Below are 23215 nucleotides of genomic sequence, written 5' to 3'. Positions count from 1 at the left end.
AATCTCGATTAATCGCAAATTAATAGCACATTTTTTATGTGTTCAAAATGTACCTTTAAGTATTTAATACCCTTATCAACATGGGAGTGGACAAATATGCTTGCTTTATGCAAATATATGTATATAGTTATTATTGGAAATCAATAAAGAACACAAAACAATGACAAATATTGTCCAGAAACCCTCACAGGTACTGCATTTAGCGTAAAAAATATGCTCAAATCATAACATGGTAAACTGCAGCCCAATAGGCAACAACAGCTGTCAGAGTGTCAGTGTGCTGACTTGACTATGACTTGCCCCAAACTGCATGTGATTATCATAAAGTGGGCATGTCTGTAAAGGGGAGACTCGTGGGTACCCATAGAACCCTTTTTCATTCACATATCTTGAGGTCAGAGGTCAAGCGACCCCTTTGAAAATGGCCATGCCAGTTTTTCCTCGCCAAAATTTTGCACAAGTTTGGAGCGTTATCTAGCCTCCTTCTTGACAAGCTAGTATGACATGATGATGGTTGGACCAGTTTCATATGGTACCAGTATCTTCACTCGTTAACTTTGACATCCCTAGAGTAAATATGAAATATAAATTCTAGGGTTGATAAAATTAATGGATATGTGAAGGCTAGCAGGGCGTCAGCAACTCTCCTTACCTGTTTTCCTATTCTTTTTGGGAGGCACTTGGCTCTTGCGGTTTGGCTTGTGTTTCTTTGAGGCTCCGGCTGTCTGCGATTCTTTCTGCCGCTTCTGACTCACAGACGCTACAAAGAAAATGCAAGAAGGCAATGAGGGAACAGACTGTGAAATGAGTTGTCAGCGTGTATTTCTTTAGTATTCCATCTTAAAGAAAAATAATGAATTCTGTCAGTGTTTCATAAGACCTGAGTAGATTGGCTATTACTCGTACCTTTGGACTTCTGCTCATTCTCCTGCTGGCTGCTGCTGCTCAGCTCGAGGCTGCAGCTGCTGCTGCTGTTGCAGGAGAGGCTGACGTCAAACACCTTTGAGGGGGAAGCGGCCCCCTCGTCCTGAGGAAGGTCCTGCAGCTCTCCACCCAGACTCTCCACCTCCACCGTGCTGCTGTCTGTCTCGCTGCGCCCGCCTGCCACTTCCTCCTGTATGGGTCCCGGGGGAAGAGCGTCAGAAACCGTCTCTGAAGGCAAGGCTGGGGGTATGGACGGCGGCGGGGAGGAAGGCTGCGCCGGACCGGAGTCTTCCACAGCGCTGCCTCCTCCTGAGGGCGACTCAGGCGTTGTTGGCGGTGTGTTGAGTACAGAGTTGCTGCCGCTGCTGGGAAACTCCTGCAGTTTGTCGTTGTCCATCTGCTCCTCCGAGACTTCGTCGTCGGGTGCGGCGTCCTCTTCGACACTCGGCTCCTCCGGACATGGGGGCACAGGTGGAGGAGGGGAATTGGCGGCCTCTGTGTCCGAGTCGGAGAACAACTCTTTGAGAGTCTTCTTCGGCCACTGGGCCTGGATACTGGACCACACGTCCTTTTGACCTTTAGAACGGACAGCTGGCCTCTCCTCTGCGTTCCCAGACATCTTGGCCCTCTTTTCAGGAATCTCCCAGAACCCAGCTTGTCTGCCACCTTTGGTCTTCTCCTTCATCCCGTTGTACTTCTTGGAAGGGGAACCTTTGGTTTTTGGCCGGCTTCGCTCACTTTCCTCAGCCTGTGCCTTTGCCAGCGCTGCTCCCTCATCCTCTGAGCTGCTGCTGGACGACGCCCCCCTCTCCTCCACGGGACCAGCCGCCCTCTCCTCCAGCTTCCTGGGGGAGCCTCCAGGCAACCAGTCGGCACTCCTGGTGCTCCGGGTTTTAGCTTTGGATTGGCCTTTCGGGGTCCTCTCTGCTGCGCAGTCAAATTTTCTCTTCCTGTTGCTCGCCTCTCCCTCTGACTCCGGTTGGCTTCTGCGCTTCCCAACATCTGCGCTCTCTGCGCCGACTAAATCCTGGTTCTTTCCTGAGACTGAAGGAGGTTTGGATGCTTCAGGAGTGGCGCCGCTCTCCCAGGACTCTGACGCTTGTGGGGACTCCGGTGGGGCCTTTCTGGGGCTGCCTCTGCAACCTGGGTGATCCTCCTCATTATGCTCTCCCTCCTCATCTTCATGCTCACTCTCATCCGTGGACATCTCAGAGGCTGAGGCAAACGAGAGAGAACTTGTTAGTTTCAGTTTTTTATCAGCAGGCACAAATAAACCACTTCAGAGTTAAACAGTCCTAAGCTGCTAAGTGTACATGAGGACTACAGGCTAATGAGTGTTGCTACCTTGCAGGCCATTGAGGATAGAAGTAATTTCTATAGACTTGACTGGAGACTGCTGAGTCCCTTTGTCCTCACCCTCGTCCATCTTGGAAAAGACATCCTGACTCAGGCCACATTTGGAGCGCGGGAGGCGGTTAGCGTTGGGCGACGGGCCGAGGCCGTCCCGGTCATTGAGCCTCTCCAACCTGTCTCGCTCCCTCTCCGCTTTGTTCTGTCAGGATTCAACACAGTCAGTGATTCACGCCATGACACCGGACCAGCTTTAAAAGTTACCACTCTCCAGACTCGTACCTTTATCTTTTTGCGGTGCTTTATTTTTTGTACGTTCTTATTGGCAGGACGCACAATCTTGTCTGCTTTGATCCATTCATCATATCTAAAAAAAAAATCAAAAGTACAAAGACAAGAGACAGTTTCATCATTCGGCTCTTTGAGGGGAGCGAAGAAATATTCCTCTCACACCACCCACCACACGGACACCTCTACTGTCTGACCCCAACATGTTGCTGTGACACAATAAGCCTCAACAGCAAAAAAGGAAGAAATCCCATGGTGTTAATGTGGAAAAAGACAAACCTTTTACGATGAAGAAAGAAACAATATTAACACCGACCACCACACAAATCATATTCAACAGAGTTCCAACGGTACCAAGGGTGCTACTTGGGTCGTATGAGGAGAAATGAAAAGTTTCACGACATCGCACACGACAAACACAATGCAGAGATCATCCCACTGTCTTTATATAGAGTGCTAGAGGACCACACAACAACATTGAGACGATGAAATTGCACTAGTTAACCTCTGTGTCATGGTACCCTAACACTCTACTTAACACTGCGTTAACCCTGACCCACTGGGGAGGGGGGGAGAGGGTTGAGAGGTAGAGGTGAGTGTAGCAGCACTTTTTGGTTGGCCTTTCAGAGATCCAAAGGGTAGCTCATATTAAAAAATATCTAAAAATAGTTCAGCCAAAACCACTGGTTGGCTATTTCCAGAGTGAAATTGGTTCAAATTCAGCCTGTCTGCAGATTTATTTGAGAGACAGACAGCTGGGGGACAGACAGACAGACAGGGGATTCAGTCAAAACTGAGCGAGGGAAGCTGAGGAGTGACCCACAATCAACCCAGTACTCAGTTCTGTTTCTGCCACTAGATGGCCCAGTGTTCTCCATAGTCAGAGTACTGACCATGGGACTGGATCAGGTGAGTGAGGAAGGGATGTATCTGTTATTGCTGAGGGGACACCCATGTAGCGGTGATCCCCTGAAGGTTAAAAGATGTCTTTTTTTTTTTTTTTTTTTAGGGTGAATATAGACGTTAGGTGATTTCTCCCCAGGTCCTGTCTTACCTGACGTTCCAGCCACAGTAGTGCACCAGGTAGAGCACCTCTCCCCCCTCCACGTCTGCCTCTTTCACAGTGGCCTCGTACGTCTTCAGATTGCGGCCTCGCCCATACCTCACCTGCACCTTCATCCCCGGGGGGTAACACTCAAACTCCTCCCCTTCCTCCCCCTCCTGACTGCTGTCATCCCTGCAAGAAAAACAGTTCAGCACTTCCTGGCCCTAGGCTCCATTGAGCACCACAGAACCCCAACCACCCGACTCAACTACCTGCTGCTAGGAAGCCTGTTGTCTAATTACTGTTGCCTTCCCTGTCCCATTACAACACTACACCCTTTTCCTATAAAGAAACTTCCCATTTCTGTCCTGCCTTAACTCTAGTCCAGTGTAACCTACAGCAAACTGCAGTATAAACAACTTCATTTACAGTGAGCCAATCAGAGAACAGTACATGGGAGTGTACAGTAAATAAAAAACATTCTTTCATGGCAGAAATCATCTTGCATGGGAAATAACACTACTGTTAAAGGCTGTCTAACCCTATTATCCACACACAGCAACATACTTCTCACTCACTCTCACACACACACGCTTTAAGAAACAAAGCAGCCACAAGGAGGAGCTAGTGGGAAACACAGTCAGGAGATGTCGAAAAGCTGGAGGGGCGGTGCAGGAATGCCAGTAAGTGGTTTAGGCGCAGGAGCCACGGGGGCAGGTTAGCACGGCAAAGCACAACTTGGCAGGCGGCGCAGCAACTTAAAGCGAGACTACAGCGCTGAGAAGAAGCACGGCTACCAGATCCAATTTGGTCTGCTGCCACAAAGGACGGCTACAACATAGTGCTCCACACAATCCCTCTCGTACTGCTCAGAGCAGCAGGCGGCTAAGTTTCAACACAACACAGAGAAGAAGATCCACTTCTTAGTGCAGCGACTGAAGAAGCTGTTACCACCCTAACACTGGGGACACACTAGACTTCAAAATGACACAAAACACACTGCACATAATCAGCTCTGTAGACCTCTTCGGTAACACTTCATTTTACAGGTCCACTAATTTCATGGTAAGTAGGTGATAATTAGCAAGTAACCTATTTGAAATTTCCCCAATATTATTTAATAATTATATTCTGCTATTTCCCAAAGCAGGTAATAAATAGCTGGTAATTTCTTTAACACATTTCCAGGAAAGTAATACAAAGATAATCGATAGGCATGATACAAACACTTTATTCCCAGATCCACTGTTTAGTGGTAAGTAGATGACCTCATTTATATCTAATATAATTATTAAATAATGCTGTATGTAATGTGTTCAACAATTTCCCATTTGGGATCAATAAAGTACATTTATCTATCTATCTATCTATCTATCTATCTATATTGGGGTAATTTGGCAGTAATTTCAAATACGTTACTTGCGAATTATCGCCTACTTACCATGGAATTTGCGGCCCTGTAAAATGAAGTGTTACCACCTTTTCCTTCCCTCAGTGATAAATATGGTCACGGAACACAAACAAGCACAGATATCAGAGTATCAAACGCTGAGATATAACACATTTTAGAGCTGCAACAATTAGTCGAATAATCAGTTAGTCAAGCCACAGAAAATAATTAGCAAATATTTGAATAACTGATTTATCGTTTAAGTCGTTTTTCAAGGAAAAAATTCCAAACATTTGTTGGTTCCAGGTTTCTTGGCTTCTTGGTCTTACGTTATAGTAAATTGAATATTTTTAGGGATGCACGATATATATATATATATATATATATTTATCGCAGATAATGGGAAATTTTAATTATTACGTACTGTATGTATCCGATAATACTAGGGCTGTCCCGAATACCATATTTTGGGCTTCGAAGCTTCAGTGAGAAATATTCAAAGTTATTCAAAGCTTCGCGGCGTGGCATGGGGCTTGGCTTGGTTATGAACTTCTTTTTAAAATAAAAAAAAATTTGAAATTATTGGTTATCTTATCGTATCGGCCATGAGACGCAGGTAATTATCGGCATCGGCTAAAAAAAAAATCCATATCGTGCATCCCTAAATATTTTGGGGCTTTGGACTGTTGATTGGACAAAACAAGACATTTGATGACGTCACCTATGACTCTAGGAGCTTGTGATGGGCATTTTTCACTTTTCTGTTAATTTTATAGACCAAACGATTAATCAAAAAACTGCCAGCAGATTCATCAATAATGAAAATAATCACGAGTTGCAGCCCTAAACAAATTAACCGAAAGAATCACTTGCCATCACTAGCATCACGACTTGTAATTTCATCAAAACCTGCACAATTCAACTTCAGTCAATGTGCATTGATACGCACTGAAACATCCACAGAGAGAGGCTGGCGAGTCAGTCCAAGTGGGCAGTACACCGTACACACCAATCAAACAGTTGATTCGGCTTCATAAAATAAAAAATAAAAAAAGGTACCTAGGTAGTTACTTAACATCTCTGTCGAACAGGAGTTTCCTTCTATTTAATTAATTGCGCTCATTAATATAAATTAAAACACAATTTTCCCATTTAAGCTCATTGTAAACCAGCTCTCACTGGCTACACACAGTCTGCGCTGCTGGAATGAAAATGTGATCCACACACACACTGCAGGTCCAGATTACAGGCTGTAAACATTGAACGGGTCTGATATCATCAGCAAAGATCAGATCAGCCTGCAGCTGAATCTGTAAACCCTCACACTACCACATCATCCACAGGACCACTGATCCTGACAAAGCCAAAGGATCAGTCCACATGTGATGGTAATCAGCATGATTATACTGTCGCGAGCCCAAGGCCACTGATGATAAAAACTACAGAAAGGGGGATACTCGGAGCAACAGTGTGTGATAAGAACATCCTAAAGTTGGGGAATTGTGCAATCCCTTCAACCAGAGACATAAAAAAAAAACTGCTGTTGCAGTGTTTTCTAGCCTGTCCCCAGTAGCCCAAACAACCTTAACACACGTGTCAAGGATGGGTGGTGGAGGGTGAACAAACAGATCTAAAATAGGCACAGAGCACTGAACAAGGAAACAATAGCTAACTGAGACCAAACTATACATCTTCCCAGAACCATTTCTCATTTGTCAACACTGAAAGTCACTTTTTCCTCTGAAAGGTTTACGGCCTCTGAAGCACTATCTTGCGTCTAGTGTGCTAATGCATCAGTGATAACACTCACACACATGGAACATTTAATAAAGCTGAACATCGAAAAGCCAAAAAATGAGAGAAAGACACAAAGAGAGAGACAGAGAGAGAAGCTGTGTTTCCATTAGGGTTGTAACAGTATATCGGTATCAAGGTATACCGTGGTATGAAAGTTGACGGTTATCAAACATATTGAAAAAAGTGTGTGAGGTAAAGATACAGACAGGAGCAGTCTGGCTGCTCTGTCACTTACCTACATTATATGTTAGTTGTTAATAATAATAGGACATTATTTTAAAAACTCACAGCTGATGTTATTTTTTCATTTAGTAGTTAATTTAAAATGCTTTAGTGCTGCTAACATTAAAACGAACATGCTCAAGTCATATAACATAGTATAGTAGCAAAAATTTATTTTTTATTGTTTATAATTCAGATTTTTATTCCTTTAAGGGTCATTGTAACTGATAGTAATACTAATAATTATAATAATAATACAAATAATTATTTAATACCATGCGATGCCATGAGGGTTATCTCCCTAGTTTCCATTAAATTGTCAAGCGAACTTTTGAAATATCGCAAAAAAAAGAAATGCGAATTAGGCGCATTTCCATCGACTGGTTTGGAGTGAATAAACTCAGCTACAGCGTAGTTGGTCAGATCATCCAGTAATCCGCCAGTGATAGTGTTGTCATAATACTGGAATTTCTAACTTCGATACAATACCTAAAAAAATATTGATATTCGATACCACGGGAAAAGGCATCAAATTTTAGTTTTTTTATCAAAAGATAAATAACGGTGTGTGTGTGTGTGTGTGTGTGTGTGTGTGTGTGTGTGTGTGTTAACTCGCTGTCAGAGAGAAGAGAGAGCGGAAAGTGCAGCTGGTACCTGTATATCGATACTGTGCAAAATGAGAGTTGAAACCATTTCAAATATTCAGTATCGATATGTGTCAATACCTCGATATTTTGTGGCCAAACGGTGGTACTACAACTTCCGTGTCCGTCACCTGATGCCATTGGGCCCAAAAAGACTTTTTCCCATAGACTCACATTGGGAAAGAGACGTCTGTAACTCAGCGGATCATTTTTTTGAGGTAAATCAACTTCCCAGTATGAACACTTGAATAGTGCTTATTTAAATCATTAGGTCCTAAAAGTTGTAAAATGCACTGATAGCTGAATCATGTTCATGTGAATGAGACCCAGACCGATGCTGGAGCGAGGGTTGGGAGGCGGGGTTAAATGGGCCCAATGGATGCGGAACATCGCCGGATGATCCAGGTACTTTGTCACTCGGCAGTCGAGCCATTTTGGCTTCATGCAACACTGATTAGCTCTCATAGGAATGAACAGGAGCCCACCTACAACCAAGTGTCATTTATATATCCATGATTTAGCGCATCAGCTCTTTTTCGACAAAGGCAAAAAACACCTCAAGTGAGTGTAAAAACTTCTTTTTTTTTTTCGCAATTGAGGATGTTTTATAGAATTTTGAAGTTTCCATACAGCGTTTCTGATGCAATACTACAAAATGCAAATAAAAATATGTGAATGGAAACACGGCAAGAGAGAGAGAGAGAGAGATCAGGAGAGGGCAGAAATCAAGAAGCGCACAGCCATGTTGTGTGCACAGAGTGAGAGAGGCTGGCCACGGTCAGACAATCCCAGCCATAGAGAGAGAGAGAGAGAGAGAGAGAGAGAAAGAAACAGAGAGAGAGAGAGAGAGAGAGAGCACAGCATGACATGCCAGGTGAAAGGTAGCAGTCAGGCTTTGGTGCTCTAAAATGTCTCTGCCAGCTAATGCCGACTAAGCCACGAGAAATAATAATAGCACAGAGGACAGTGGGTAAGAGCTTAGTTAGAGAGAGAGAGAGGAGAGCGGTCCTCTCTCTGGTTAGCAGGTAGAGGTGGATTGTGGGTATACTGGGTATTAGTGTCATTAAAGGTCAGAAGGGTCGCTGCTCCTCATCTGCTAAAGGTCTTTTAGATTTCTACTGCCACCAAGGAAAGTGAATGCCTCAGGTCCTTTGGAAACTTTTAGCTCTTGGAGGTCAGATTGAATGTTAACACAGTGTCACCATGCAGGGGCGCTGCATGGAGCTCGTGTTTGTGCCATGAGGATATTTTTTTTACCACCCTGGTGGAGGGACCATCCTTTCAGACCACCTACCCAGAGTTGTCTTTGCTCTCCTGCTCCTCGTCGCGCTCCTCCTTTATGTTCTCCGCTCCGAGGCGAGCCGTCGACGAGCCCTCATCTGCGTCTCCCTTGAGGGGACCGCCTTCCTCTTCGTCGTCGTTGTCATCGTCGTCGTCGTCGTTTTCGCTGTCCTTTGCCTCCGTTTTTGATGGTTCAGGCTCCATTTTGTTTTGGGGCAACTCAGGCTTCTCGTCCTGTGAGAGAGGGATGATTTTATTATAATAACCCGTAAACCATATCAAACATAAGTTGAATCAAGTAGTATTAAGGAGAATGCACCTTGCAGACTATAGACTGCGTGCAACAAGGTTCCCCATCCACCGGGGCTTTCTGCTCTTCTGAGCTGGAGGAGGAGGTGGCAGGTGGTCCTCCTGCCTCCCCGACAGACTTCACCTCCGCCTTGGGGGCCTGTTTCAAAGGGAGGTCCATCCTGAAGGTGATGGCGGTGGAGGTGCAGTATTCCTCAAATCCATTCAAGTACCTGGGTGATAAAACACTCCTCGTCAACACATCCAGAAAAGTCTAATAATGTACATATTCCACCACTCATGGCACTGCTAATAGACAATCTTGCAAACATAAAAGCTTAATTTATTCTTGAGGAATTTGCTAAAAACAAAGAAGACTGTAAAAGTAGCACAAAGGGCATCCAGATGGACATTAAAAGAGTAAAACAGACTACCGACTGCATGTCAGTCTTGGTGAAAAACTACAGAAACAAAAGCTGCATCTGCCCAAAAGAGTTGAAAGCTTCGAGCAGCTGTGGAGGCAGCGGCTGTACGTACTTGCGGTAAGCACATTTGACATTGTAGCCGGCGGCCGAGTTGAGCACTGGGATTCCCAGATCCTGATAGACTTGCTTCCAAACGGAGCCGCTTTCAATCTGCTCAGACACGAGACAACATAAAGGGAAGACAGAGTCGGTCAACATCAAACGAGACAAGTGTGACCGCAGTCATGCTATGCTGCAAAGGAAGTAAGCGCTGTCAAAGTGGCACTCACCTTTTCAAAGCCTCCCAGTTTGTGCACCAGCCTGTAGAGCTTGAACAGGTTCAGGTTCCTGTAGCCCAGAACAGGCCGCTTGTTGATGGGAGTTCCTGTGGAGGAGAAACACATCACGGGTTGACATGGTACACACAAAGATACAATTAGAAATCTGCTGAAAATTGCTCATTAAACTGCCTGATGTTTATTCTCTAACTGTAAACCTTTTACAAACCCTTTTTAAAAGCTACCTGGAATTAGTTTTCAGCAGTATTGGAGGCAGTATTCAGATTTGCATTATTTTGTAACTCAACTCAACCTGAAGAATATGTCCCAACAGCTACTTGATTCTAAAGCTGCACATTGAACCTTCAAAATAAAATGTTTGTTTTGAAGAAACATCACTTGTATCTGCTCTCTGGGCTCACCTCTGTCTTCCATGAACTTGTAGAGCTGCTGCAGAAAGTTCTCCCGCTCCTCTGGGAACGGCTCCACCTCCTCCTGCAGACGGGAAACAAGACAGATTGAGGGTCGTTTTTTTCTACTTTGTGGAGGTTGTGGGGATAAAAGCATGTGCAGGGTTCTGCCTCTACCTCCTCGTCTTCGCCTTTGGCATCTTCTCCCTGCCCTTCCTCTTCCTCTTCATCCTCATCCTCGCTGCTGGAACTTTCTTCTTTCACTTCTGTCTTCCAGGTGCCGGGCACGACAAACTGCTGCAGGAACTCCAAGGCGGCGTCCAATGCTGTCAAACACACACACAGTAATAATATTACATACCAACCACACCCAATGAGCGCTGCCTGTCATTCCCTGATGGTGGCAACACTACAACTAAATCATTCTGCAGAGACAGACCTATTTTCATGCTAAATAAACAGAGCTCAGACATGAACAGATGTTTCAATTAGATTGCTCTTAACATCTTGTACATGAAATACAAACAACATGATGCTTCAAGTGAAAACACACCATGAATCAATAAAACACAAGGCCAATAATCTAAATTTAAGACGATCCTTTTTTGATTTAAACCTCATAACATCTGTCACTGAGTGTTTGGAGGGTAGGATGCTGGATGTGCATGTATATGCGTGTCTGCATATGTACAAACCCAGTATTGAACAGCGCTGTACTAATTGTCTTTTTTTCTACACTGGAAGCTTCTATTGAGGTTTTCGAATGAAGCTTTGAATGTCTGTCGTCGTATCTTATGATGTAATCACTGGGATTGGAAATTACATTTTTTGTCTACCTGCCACCGTGGCTGGTTGATTCCAAAATCCACTCACTAAATTACTATTGGTTTTTTTTGGCTGGTGAGTGAAGAAAATCTAGTAGCCATTTGCATATTTCACCAGCATTTGGCTGATGGCTGGTGCTAATTTCTAACCCTGATCACCCTAAAGAAAAATTCAAAATCCTCGAACAAAATCCTCAATTTGAAGTCTTTTTTAAAATTAAATCAAAGTTCTTTAATGAATATAACTTCTCATTGCATGCCTCCCTCTGTGTGCATCATTTTACCACTAATTTCTTTAACGCATTAATGCAATCGATCTTTCGGAGGTTGTAGCGGTCTCCAGTTTTAAGCTTAAGTAAAGATTCATCATATGAAACTAGAAAAACCTAAGGAATCCATTGGTACCAACCATGTCATACTAGCTTGTCGTCAAGGAGGTTAAATAAAGCTCAAAACGTACGCTACATTTTGGCGAGGAGAAAATGTCATGTGTTGTTAATTGATTTCCAATAATAAATATATACATACATTTACATAGAGCAAGCGTATTTGTTCACTCCCATGTTGATACGAGTATTAAATACCTGACAAATCTCCCTTTAAGGTACATTTTGAACACATAAAAAAATGTGTGATTAATTTGTGATTAATTGACTAACTATGGAGAATCATGGGATCAATTATTTCAATCGATTGACAGCTCTAGTTTAAACACAATGAATTTGAATGTCAACATAATGAACTATTCAGTACATCCCTAGTACTGAAGCAATCAAACAGTGAATTGTATTGAATAAAACCAGAGCATCTTCAGGCTAAATACTATTGGTTTACAAAAACTACTGCTTATACAATCGTTATTAACATCTAAAAATAAAAAATAAAAAATAGGACAGTGTAAAAAAACTACATTTTGACATAAACAGGAGAAGAAGCAGCCATGGAAGAAAGCAGCATGAAAATCTGTCAGGAGTGTATATGCAGTGACGCAGAGCAGCCGAGGCGTTCAGCCACAATGTCACAGGTGGGTTTAAGTAGCATCTAACCACCTTGGCAGATGCTTGTTTTACGGGTTTGTAATGCGGAAAATATCACAGTTGTGAGTCAACCACCTGTGAATACCAAGACTGGGATGATACAAAGCTGCTTCCTAACTGTAATTATGAACGAGTGAGAGCTCTGCAGCAGAAAAACAGGGGCACTATATAAAAAGCCTGGAGAGGACTTCAAATAAAAATAGACTCGACTGTGACAGGAGCTCTCAGCCGCTGCATTCCCCAGAACAAAAAACAAAACTTCTCTTTCCTCAGTCTGTCTTCGCTGCAGCTCAGTTTTCTGCCAAGTGTGTCAACACACGGACCAGCCCACAGATGTCGGGAACTAGGTACGAGCTAGTATGCACCAGTTCTGTGAGATTCACCTCTTAAAGCTTTAGTTTTAACTCACCTGGTTTGAGCCCTGCGTCGGCTTTTGGAGGACAATCGCTGTTCATCTCGCGGACGTCCTTCCGCAGCACAGTGTTACTGCAAAACAAAGCAACTCTGATTAATATGTGCACAGAAGTGACATACAGTACTGAGTGTTACTACATCAAGGTTCAGCTCTACGGTAAAGCCAAACAAGTAAGTAGTAAGCCAACCAAAATCTAAGCAAGATGTTTGTTTTCCCGAAACAAATGTGGGACTATAAACCCCCCCCTAAAGTCTGGTTAATTAAACCACTGGCAGGGGGAGGTTTTAATCTTACAGCAATTATAACAACCTCAAAACCTGAGCAGACATGACTGCATTCACAGCCTACTCTCCTCCAGCAGTTGGGCAAAGTGTTGATGATTTGGCGGATAGATGGATCAGTGGAGCTTGTAAGCTGAAAGCAGTCAGAGGCTTGGCGAGTGAGCCAGAGAGACGATTTGTTGTGTGGTATCTGTAGGCAGCTGAGCTGATCCAATGACCAGATTCATCATGAAGTGAAGAAAAAAAAACAAGTATATTGCAGCTAAAAGAGCTCTTAGAAAACAGACACCTTGATAAAATGACATTTTCTACAGAAAGAAATTGTATTGAGTATGTTATTAGAATGGCACTGGTTCACCCACAAAGACTTTTTCATTGAGATGAGCAAAAAGATAAACGACTAAGAGTCTACAGCCCCGCTAGCAGCTCTGTGAGGCTGTACTTACACACAGCGGTGCTTTGAGCTAAATGCTAACATCAGTACGCTAACATACTCACAATGACAACATGCTGATTTTTATCAGATATATGTTAACAATGTTCACCATCTTAGCAGAGACAGTTCAGAAAGGAGACGCCGCACTGAGAGTCAGTTTCTCGTATCTGTCACACGTGGGTTTCGCAACCGCCCTTTAGGAGACTTAGCTGTGTCAATATCAAATGTTAGCAAAAGAAAATATAAATACATTAAGCAAATATAACCCAATCTGCTTCCATCCATCCACACACCGTTCACAACACTTCCAAACGACCACGCCCATTTAGGGGACAGGAAGTGTATGCCATTTCAAACCATTGGCGGAGCTAATAATGCGTAGTCTTTGTTATAGAGTATCTTAGATCTTAGTTCTCATTATACTTTAAAATATAGTATATATTATAGTACATATCCCAGTTTTGTTTAACCGATAGTGAGAGTCTTAGTTAAAAACCTACTCAGTGATCAAACTGTCTTTTTCTGTGTACGGCAATCGCATAGGCTGGTTTAAAAGCTGGCCAAACGAGAAAAAAATAGAAACCGCTTGTTTCCATTGTTACTATGGTAACCAGATCTGACTAAATAAGAAGAACCCCTTCCTGAAAATTCCCCTCTCTTTGTGACCTTGCTTTCCCTAAAAAAATGTTTTTCCAGAGCCATTGTTTTCAAAGGCACGCTGAATGGTTATCACTAACAACAATACCAAAGTCTCCAGAGGAGAGCGAACACGCTGACCCCGGCACTGTGCGGGGAAGGTCACATGGCTCATGGATGTGACCCCCTTTTTTAAAAAAAAAACAAATCACATAGAGGACAGCAAGTTAGAATAACTAATAATAGCCGAAAAAGAGGCTGACATAAATGATAAAATGTAGAATAACAAACAATGACGAGCGGATTGTTTGTTGTAAAAGAATGGTGCAGCAGGGCCGGCTCTACCCCTTTTGGTGCCCTAGGCATATATATATATTTATATTTGTTCATTTGTAACCTCAATACAGAATGCTGGGCACCCACTAGCATTATTTGGGGGTTTTATTTAATGTTATTATTTTTTTTTTAGAGGAAGGAGGCTCCCTTGGCAACCATCTACTGTAAATGTCCCAAGGCTTAAGCCGGCCCTGTGGTGCAGCATCACAAAACCTGTGATGGATCAAACCGTAACATAACATCAGTAACAGTAATGATATGCACGTCTCATCTTTGCTATTCCATCCACATAAAAGTAATAAGGATCGGAGGGAAACTAACCAGAAAATCTCATTAACAATGATATAGATTTTCCGACTTCTTACATTATTATTTGTTGCGTCTACCCGTGGACACACTGTGCTGATTTCACTGAGTGAAATCAAATTGCTGCGGAAGAGAAAGGAAAACTGCTACAGCGCGCTGTAATTTGCAACAAAAGCCATCACGGGAAATACTTCACAAGTATATGACTTCCAGGTCTTCTCGGATTTATCATCTCTTATCTTATCTCTCTCATCAGCTCTACCCTTCACCTGACTATTAGCCAAAATACAAGCGATAAGAGCGACTTTTTCACACTTCGCTGCTGCGAATGTGTCTTCGGCTGCAGATTTTCATCGCCATGCTGATGAGTTACGCGAGGGTATCCGGTAAGGAATGCAGTCTCAAGGCTCATCGGTGGAATTCAAACAGACAGAAAAGTCGACAGTTTGGAAGAGCAAGCAAACACCAGATTAATGTCATGTCGAGTGTGGGCTGCTTTTCTACCCACACACAGAGAGAGACTGCAGTTACAAACCACCAGCTATGTGTAGACTCCTGACAGGACTTATTGCTCTCTTTGCCACAGACAAAACACTCTGGCTGTGTGTGTCCACGCCGAGGGAAGCTGCACTACCTTAGCTCACCAGTAACTTACAGCCTTAGGACAAATAAAATAACACGGCTCGCAGTATCTTAACTCTTGTTGCAAAATCTGAGGTTATATTCTTCTAAAGCTGCAAACAAATGTGTCATTTAAACTGGTCAAGAGGTGGAAATGTCGTCCGACAGAGCTCCCTCAAATAACGTAATAATAGAGATTTGAGAGCTGCAACGATTAATCGATTAGTTTTCATTAGTCGTTAATGAAGTTTACTAATGAGTAGTGGAATGAACAAACTCCCCAACAACTCAACATCACGCCAGCAACAAAAATTACTACCGAAAGATGGCTCTGTTCATTTCGTGCTCATTTCTTCAGAACATGTTATTAAATTTCATACGACAAGTTAGTTACATGTAAGACTCAGTAAGATATGTTTTCCTCTAACCACACTTTAAGAGATACATCTCAAATTAGGGCTGCGACTAGCGATTATTTTCATTCTCGATTAATCTGTCTAGAGTTGCAGCGATTAATCGGTTAGTTGTCAACAATTAAATTAATCACCAACTATTTTGATAATCGCTTTGAGTATTTATTTTAAGAAAAAAAAGTCCAAATTCTGATTCCAGCTTCTTAAATGTGAATATTTTCTGGTTTCTTTACTCCTCTATGACAGTAAACTGAACATCTTTGTGGAAAAAATGGACAATGAAAATAATCGTTAGTTGCAGCCCTAATTACAATAAATATATAAAAGGCATGAAATGAAAAAGAAGCAACAAAATCATCTGAAATATTTGCAAATACTATACTGATATTGTGCAGCCACATCTTACAACTGAGTGCACTCAAGCGTTTCCTTTGTCGATATACAACGCAGTGCATGTACTTCTTTTTGCAAAGGTTCACTGCATATATATTCAATTAAAACAATTACTCAGAGACTGCTGATGGGGATGTTTTACACTAGTACTAAATGATTAGTTGATTAATTGATTTACAGATTAATGAAAGAGCAATTTAGATAATTTGTCAAGTGAAAGTCATTTGCTTGTTTACTTCTCAAAGATTGTTTTAACATGAATTGAATACCCCTTAGTCCTTCACTAATCAGTAAGCAATACTAAGGCCTAACTTTGTTGATTACATAATTAGTTCAAAGCATAATTGATGTATTAATTGATAATGAAAATGTCAATCTACTGACAATCATTACTGCAGGTCTATTTCACACAAGGTGGGGCTTTCAGCACATTAGTGATGACTCACAATTTTCCATCCTTGAAGGAGCGGACGAAGATGTTGTCCTTCTTCACAGTCACGTCGTCGTGGCAGTCTGGGGAGATGACCTTGTTGCACAGAAACAAGAGACAGTCAAGAGGTCAGACGAGGTGGCACTGTGTGTGTGTGTGTGTGTGTGTGTGTGTGTGTGTGTGAGAGACAGTAGATTGGAGGCAGGAAGGGAGGGGGGGTGTCAGAGTATGAGTCAATGACTAAAGTAGTTTCAGGAAAAGGCCACGCTGATGGATTACAAAATACGCCATCTACGAAATGAAGACTAACAAGCGTGCGGGATGAAGAGCGATGTGTAAGGGGGGGGAACTGCGCGCCCACTCGCAGCATGTGCTGCTGCTGTTTACTGGAGTTGAGGAGCACAACAGTGGGAGCTGTTCCAGTGCCAGGGTCTAACCCACAGGAGGCAGCACTGCCGTTATGGAGATTTGATTTCCACCAAGACTCTGCCTGCTTGCTCTGGCTCTCTCTGTATGTACAGCACACGCACATACACACACATAAGCCTGCAGGGTGGATGCTTTTACATGAGCGCTATGACTCACGTTTGCTCTGTGATAGCGTTTCCCTCTGTGACACATATGCTGCGCTGCAAACGTGGAATAAAAGCAGCTCACACATGTTTCTTTTGACTTGTAATCTTAGGGAGAACACTGTTTTGTTACAACCATACAGTCCCAGTGTAAATAATGATAAGCTACTGTGTAATGTACTTCTCTGGGCTGTCACAGGGAGGCAGCACTGAGCTCAGTCAACAGCAAGCCAAGAACAACAAACCCTGGAGGCGGGGCGCTGCTGACTACACAGTTAAAGGGACAGCTTTCCCCACCCTCTCCCATTCTCCCAGTTCTACTTGTAGCACTTACAAAAACAAACAACCCCTGTCACACCATTTCATAGTGTGCTAACTGTGGCTGAGAGTTATGGGTGGGTGGAAACAAATGCATTGGAAAAGACTGAAAACATTGTGTTTGTGCTGCGTTGTTGCACAAGAGAACAAGTCATATCTTTTTCCTTCAAAATAAGAGCTTTTGCTTTCTGAAATTCTTCAAACTACAGAAGGCAGGCAGCTACTGCAAAGAATATTTATAGAAATCAGCTATTTAACTGCAACAACATACATATTTCCAACATTCGATGGTGGGTGTTACGCAATAAGATAATCCTGCTGAGGTTACATAAGCAGGCGTTTAGATGAAATGGCACAACGCTGTGAGCGTACTGGTGGACCAGCAGCGCTGCTTCTTCACAGTGATGGAGCAGAGAGCAGTGAAGGAAGGGAGACTATGAGCTCACCAGAGCAGGATACCACGTGGTCTTCTTTTTGTCCCCGGTGGTGACCCCCTCCACGCAGACCACTTTGCCGAACAGATCCTCATTCTGCCGCTGGTCGCTCTCCTCTTCTTCGCTGGAGGATGAAGACGCTTCTTCTTCTTGGCTGTGGGAGAAAAGGGCAGTTTACTCAAAACGGACTGCAATTTAGGGAAGGTACAGTCAGCATGCGGATGCTCATAAATACGTTCTTTTACATTCATCACATCGGGAAAAGTGGCGCCGTTAATTTATCTCCATTTTTACATACTAGTGTAGCACTGCTGTATAAAAATTGGGGCTGTCAGTCGATTAAAATATTTAATCATGATTAATCGCAAATTAATAGCACATTTTCTATCTGTTCAAAATGTACCATAAGGGGAGATTTGTCAAGTATTTACTACTTATGCTTATCATCATGGGAGTGGGCAAATATGCTTTCTTTATACAAATGTATGTATATATTAATTTTTGGAAATCAATTAACAACTCAAAACAATGACAAATATTGTCCAGAAATCCTCACAGGTACTGCATTTAGCATAAAAAATATGCTCAAATCATAACATGACAAACTGCAGCCCAACAGGCAACAACAGGTGTCAGTGTGTCAGTGTGCTGACTTGACTATGACTTGCCCCAAACTGAATGTGATTATCATAAAGTGGGCATGTCTGTAAAGGTGAGACTCGTGGGTACCCATAGAACCCATTTTCATTCACATATCTTGAGGTCAGAGGTCAAGGGACCCCTTGACCCCCCCTGAAAATGGCCATGCCAGTTTTTCCTCGCAAAACATTTAGCGCAAGTTTAGAGCGTTATTTAACCACCTTTCGTGACAAGCTAGTCTTACATGGTTGGTACCAATGGATTCCTTAAGTTTTCTATTTTAATATGATGCTGATGTTAACGCATTAAATTTGACAGCCATAATAAAAACAGAAAAATATTAACTCCGTGCTATATATAACAGGTTATGAAAATAACATTGCGTGCGCTGGTCTCTCAGGCAGAATATTTCTGCTAACCAATCATCTTTTCATTTAACATCAAAAGGTCTCCAACTAACAATCCACAGCACAACAAAACCTCTCTAGTCGTATCATTATGTAGCACAGCGACACATAAGGCCCGCTCTACTGATGAGCCCGCTCATTAGGATCAGTGTATTGACGAGCCGGCTCGTGCTCTGCTGTCTGACAGTCATCCTGGCGCTCCGACCGCGGGCAGCAGACGGGCAGCCGTGTCTCTGAGTGATCGGGCAAGCAGCAGCACCAGCAGGCAAACAGATCCTCCGTCCTCTTTTTATGCCTCACTAGGCCTGCTCTGAGCACAACTCTATGTACACACACCGCACACACACACACACACACTGTTTGGCACGACTCAAGAGCAGTAAATCAGCCAGTCTGCTACTACTACTACAACAACAACTAAGCTGTGAATCAAAGTCATAAACAAAGCACTCTAGCCACTCAACAAGGGAGATACGACAAGTCACGTAGGAAAGAGTTTCCTCCACATATAATGATTATTGTAGTGGGGATGCATGACAGGTACCCTTAGTTTTATGACAGTAATTTAAAGGAATAGTTCGACATTTTGGGAAATGTATTTATTCGCTTTCTTGTTGGAAGTTAGATGAGAAAATCGACACCACTCTCATGTCTGTACGCTAAATATGAAGCTAGAGGCAGGGCTATTATAGTAAACTAAAATTGGAAAGAAAATAAGCAGTGAACAATATTTTTAGTAAACTGAAACTAAATAAAAATGATATCCTTTACGAAAAAATAAAACTAAACTGAAACTATATTGCCTGCGTAAAAAAATAATAAAAATAAAATAAAAATGAACTTTAATTCTAGGGCTGTCGAAGTTAACATGATAAAATTGGCATGGCCATTTTCAAAAGGGGTCACTACAAAAACTGAGGTGTAAAAAAAAACGGCAGGTCGTGGTTTGTAATCCACCAGACTATTTCCTGGCGGAGAGCTGTAACTTCCTGTTGTAACTTTCTGCTGCTTCCCTTGGAAACCTCACAGTTAAACAAACAAGAGATAACGTGTTAATTGGTGAGATTCAGAGGTGCTAGTCAGTGGATCTTTGAACGAAGCCAGGCTGGCTGTTTTTCCTGTTTCCAACCGAGGAATTAATCACCTGCTGGCTGTAGCTGCATATTTAGCGTACAGGCATGAGAGAAGTATCTATCTTCTCATCTAACCCGTAGCAAGAAAGCAAATAAGCATTAAGTCTCAAAATGTTGACAGAAGAATACATTTTCTCATACAATGTCTTTTTCCAGTAATCTCCACTGCATTGTCAATCCTTGTAAATCCAAAATTAGGCCAGTATTAGTGCACAGGAAGACAACAGGTCCAAGGTGCTAATGTGCAGCTGGGAAAGACCCAAGTCAATATTGCATCAATGTTTAGAGTAATATTGACTTTTCTCTGAGAGCCATTAGCGAGGGGTGTTAGAGAACGAGATTATGTAGCAGAGTGTCCTCTTTTATAACAGAGAGGAGCCACAATTATATCCAGCGCCAGAAAGGCCTCAGCAGTTCCTATTCCCAGATGAAAACTCTGCAGCCTCCCAGGAGTCGGCACATCAGAGCATAAAACACCCACTGGAACATTTGAGTTAAATAGATGATATTCAGCAGGACCATGCCGTGCTAACGCTGCCTCTCCAGCATGCACGCACACACAAGAGCCCGGCGTGATTAAGGAGTCGGAGGAGGCGAGGAGGCGCTCTACTTCCAGGCCTCAGGCGTAGTTTATGAGGGGACGGAGATGGGAGTAAATCTTTCATTTCAACTGCTGTCAGCACACTTAGAATAGGGCAGCCGGTTACTGATGACAGTGGATTGGTACAGAAAATCCCTCCCCACCAGCATCACAGCCCTCTGATATATTAAGTTTGATATGAGCCCTGCAGGATGTACAGAGACGGAGGACGATACTCACACTGGGTTCGATCGTCTGCCGCGGTTGCCCTTCTTGCCGATGACAGGTGTGCCGAAGTGCTCGGGGTTGGTGAGCGGGAGTCTGTCGAGTGTCTGCAGGGGAGACAAACAACAACAAAGAGCTTCAGTGCCACCTTGTCAGACACTAAATTGGAAGACAAAGAGATTTATCTTGTATACCTGGAAGAAAATCTCTTTGTGGGATTTCATCAGTTACAAATGGAGGGATTTAAGCGGCGCTACATTTGGCAACTGTGCTGTGACATCAGTTTCCTGGAAATGTATCACAGCCGAACTTCTAAATGCCAGTTTGGGACCATTCATAAGCAGCGTTTTAAAGGGATAGTTGGGTGTTTTATCTTATCTTACTTATCCATAGTCAGTGTATTACCTACAGTTGATTACATTCAGTATGCCTCCAGTTTGGAAGCAAAGCAATGTACTGCTGTGGACGGGGCCGGCAGCAAAACGTATAAAAGACACCTAAAAGAAAGGCTCACCTAAAAAAATGTACCATCAGATGACAAAGTATAGATAAGTTTCGCTTTCAGTTCAGGTCCCCATCGGAAAGGGGTGTCTGACAGCAAGATAAAGTGGTGAAAATATTCTAAACATAGCGTTTTGCTGCCGGCCCCGTCCACAGCAGTACATTGCTTTGCTCCTGTTTGGTAACTCCTGTCTGCTTCTCCAAACTGGAGGCGTGCTGACTGTCATCTACTGTAGGTAATACACCGAGGTAATACACCGACAACCCCATACTCCCAACCTTTCCATAGAAAGCGGAGGGATCGAGGCTGGTGTAAAACTGCAGGACAGCACAATACTTGCCTCGCTCTCTGCGAAGTGACGCGCTCCTTTCAGGCAGAGAGAGGAACGCCTCAGGGTCTTCTCATCGCCATCGTCAAACACTGCAGAGATGAGGGACAAACTGTTAAGCTGCTGTATGTGCGACAACACACACAAACACACACTTACGCACAAATAAACTCCGGTCTCGGTTACAAAATGTCTGCTTGATTTATGAAATGTTAAAAACAAATGATGCTATAAGGCTTAGACAGATCCTCCAGCAGGCAGTGACGGAGTCGCTTTCAGCTTTATTACAGCTTCAAGGACCCTCAGCTAGACGCAGAGTAAATGGTAAAATAAAAGAGATGTGGTGAAGTGTCAGAGGATTTACTGATTTTATTTATTTATCAACGGATATTAAATCTCCACAGACTAACTTTTACAATAAGCATGAATAATATATATCATATTAAAGGACCTTCCTTTCACTTTCATCAGCCACATCGCTCCCAAAGACAGACCCAGATGTGTAAATCATTAAATCTCATTATTCACTGCTCGCTCATATGTACTTGGCGACAACAATGAGGGGAAAACTCTTGAGGTATCTTCAACAGTGACTCATGTTTTTGTTGATGAATGAAAAGAATGAAAATGTGCCGAGACGAGACAGGGGAAACCCCACGGGCACGCTCAAGTGACGAGCAGCTGCTGAGAGACTACAGATCTGAGCAGCAGTCTATACTCTGTATACTTTGGATTATCCAACACTGGAACTGTGTACTTTTCACAGATAAAAAAAAATCCAAAAGATTTGCTGGGTCCAGCTTCTCAAATATAAGAATTTGCTGCTTTTCCCTATTTGTGTGTATTTATAGATACAATACAATACGTTTGGGTTTTGGACTGTTGGTCAGTCTGGAAAATCGCGATCCAATTTTGTTTTCACACTTTTTTGACACATTACAGACTAAACAATCAATCCTTTATTTGAAAGAAAAAATATTGGATGATAAAGGTTATCTGAAGTTGGAGCATTTACCAGCACTGCTGGCTTGTTAAATTACTTATATGTATAATATAATATAATATTTATGTATAATATTTCAATGTTGACTGTGAAACGTTATTAAAGGACCAAAAATAAAGATAGGGATCATGTCTGTTATTGGCGATGTACAACTTGGTGCTATGAGTAGCTCTCGGACACTTGACACATGTTGTCAAATTAGCTCTCAGAGGAAAAAAGACTGGAGACCCTGGCTCTAAAATAAAATTCTTTAAAAAATATTTTTCCTCTTCATCATTTGTTCTTTTTATTTAAAGGTTTTATCTTGCCCATTATTTCCTTCCACCTTATTTGCTTCAGACTGAACAATATTTTGGAATATATTCACATAACAATATAATACAGTTTGGCCCCCAGTTTTACTGCACATTTTAATAATCACACAAATGGTAGTAATGGTTTGGATTGTAAATGGAGATTTGAATAATCTGAGCATGTTAAGGCATAGAAACTCCTACTACTTCCTGCTGCACTGTGAGAAATATCACTTCTTTACCTTTTCTTTGGAATCGATTGAAGATGGTTC

The 23215-nt window shown here is 42.6% G+C and overlaps 1 protein-coding gene across 4 annotated transcripts in view; it reads right to left on the bottom strand.

Annotated features, from left to right (window-relative positions):
- arid4b (AT-rich interaction domain 4B) overlaps positions 1-23215 on the bottom strand; it is a 73079-nt gene that overhangs the window by 3733 nt on the left and 46131 nt on the right. For 2 of the 4 annotated variants that reach the window (XM_037781329.1, XM_037781328.1), the window contains exons 6-21: positions 21660-21739; positions 20833-20924; positions 17846-17987; positions 16526-16605; positions 12652-12728; positions 10559-10707; positions 10394-10466; positions 9984-10078; positions 9767-9864; positions 9261-9462; positions 8955-9175; positions 3617-3799; positions 2557-2641; positions 2269-2476; positions 907-2139; positions 653-760 (exon numbers count right to left, since the gene is read on the bottom strand). In XM_037781329.1, coding sequence (XP_037637257.1) covers positions 653-760; positions 907-2139; positions 2269-2476; positions 2557-2641; positions 3617-3799; positions 8955-9175; positions 9261-9462; positions 9767-9864; positions 9984-10078; positions 10394-10466; positions 10559-10707; positions 12652-12728; positions 16526-16605; positions 17846-17987; positions 20833-20924; positions 21660-21739 — 3126 coding nt within the window. The remainder of the gene's footprint in view (positions 1-652; positions 761-906; positions 2140-2268; positions 2477-2556; positions 2642-3616; positions 3800-8954; positions 9176-9260; positions 9463-9766; positions 9865-9983; positions 10079-10393; positions 10467-10558; positions 10708-12651; positions 12729-16525; positions 16606-17845; positions 17988-20832; positions 20925-21659; positions 21740-23215) is intronic. The other 2 variants (XM_037781330.1, XM_037781332.1) reach the window with 2 other exon arrangements.

This window comes from Sebastes umbrosus, chromosome 10 (genome assembly GCF_015220745.1).
Source record: "Sebastes umbrosus isolate fSebUmb1 chromosome 10, fSebUmb1.pri, whole genome shotgun sequence".
Taxonomy (NCBI): Eukaryota; Metazoa; Chordata; class Actinopteri; order Perciformes; family Sebastidae; genus Sebastes; species Sebastes umbrosus.
The sequence above is the reverse complement of the archived record's forward strand: the minus strand, read 5'-3'. Positions and strand labels throughout refer to the sequence as shown.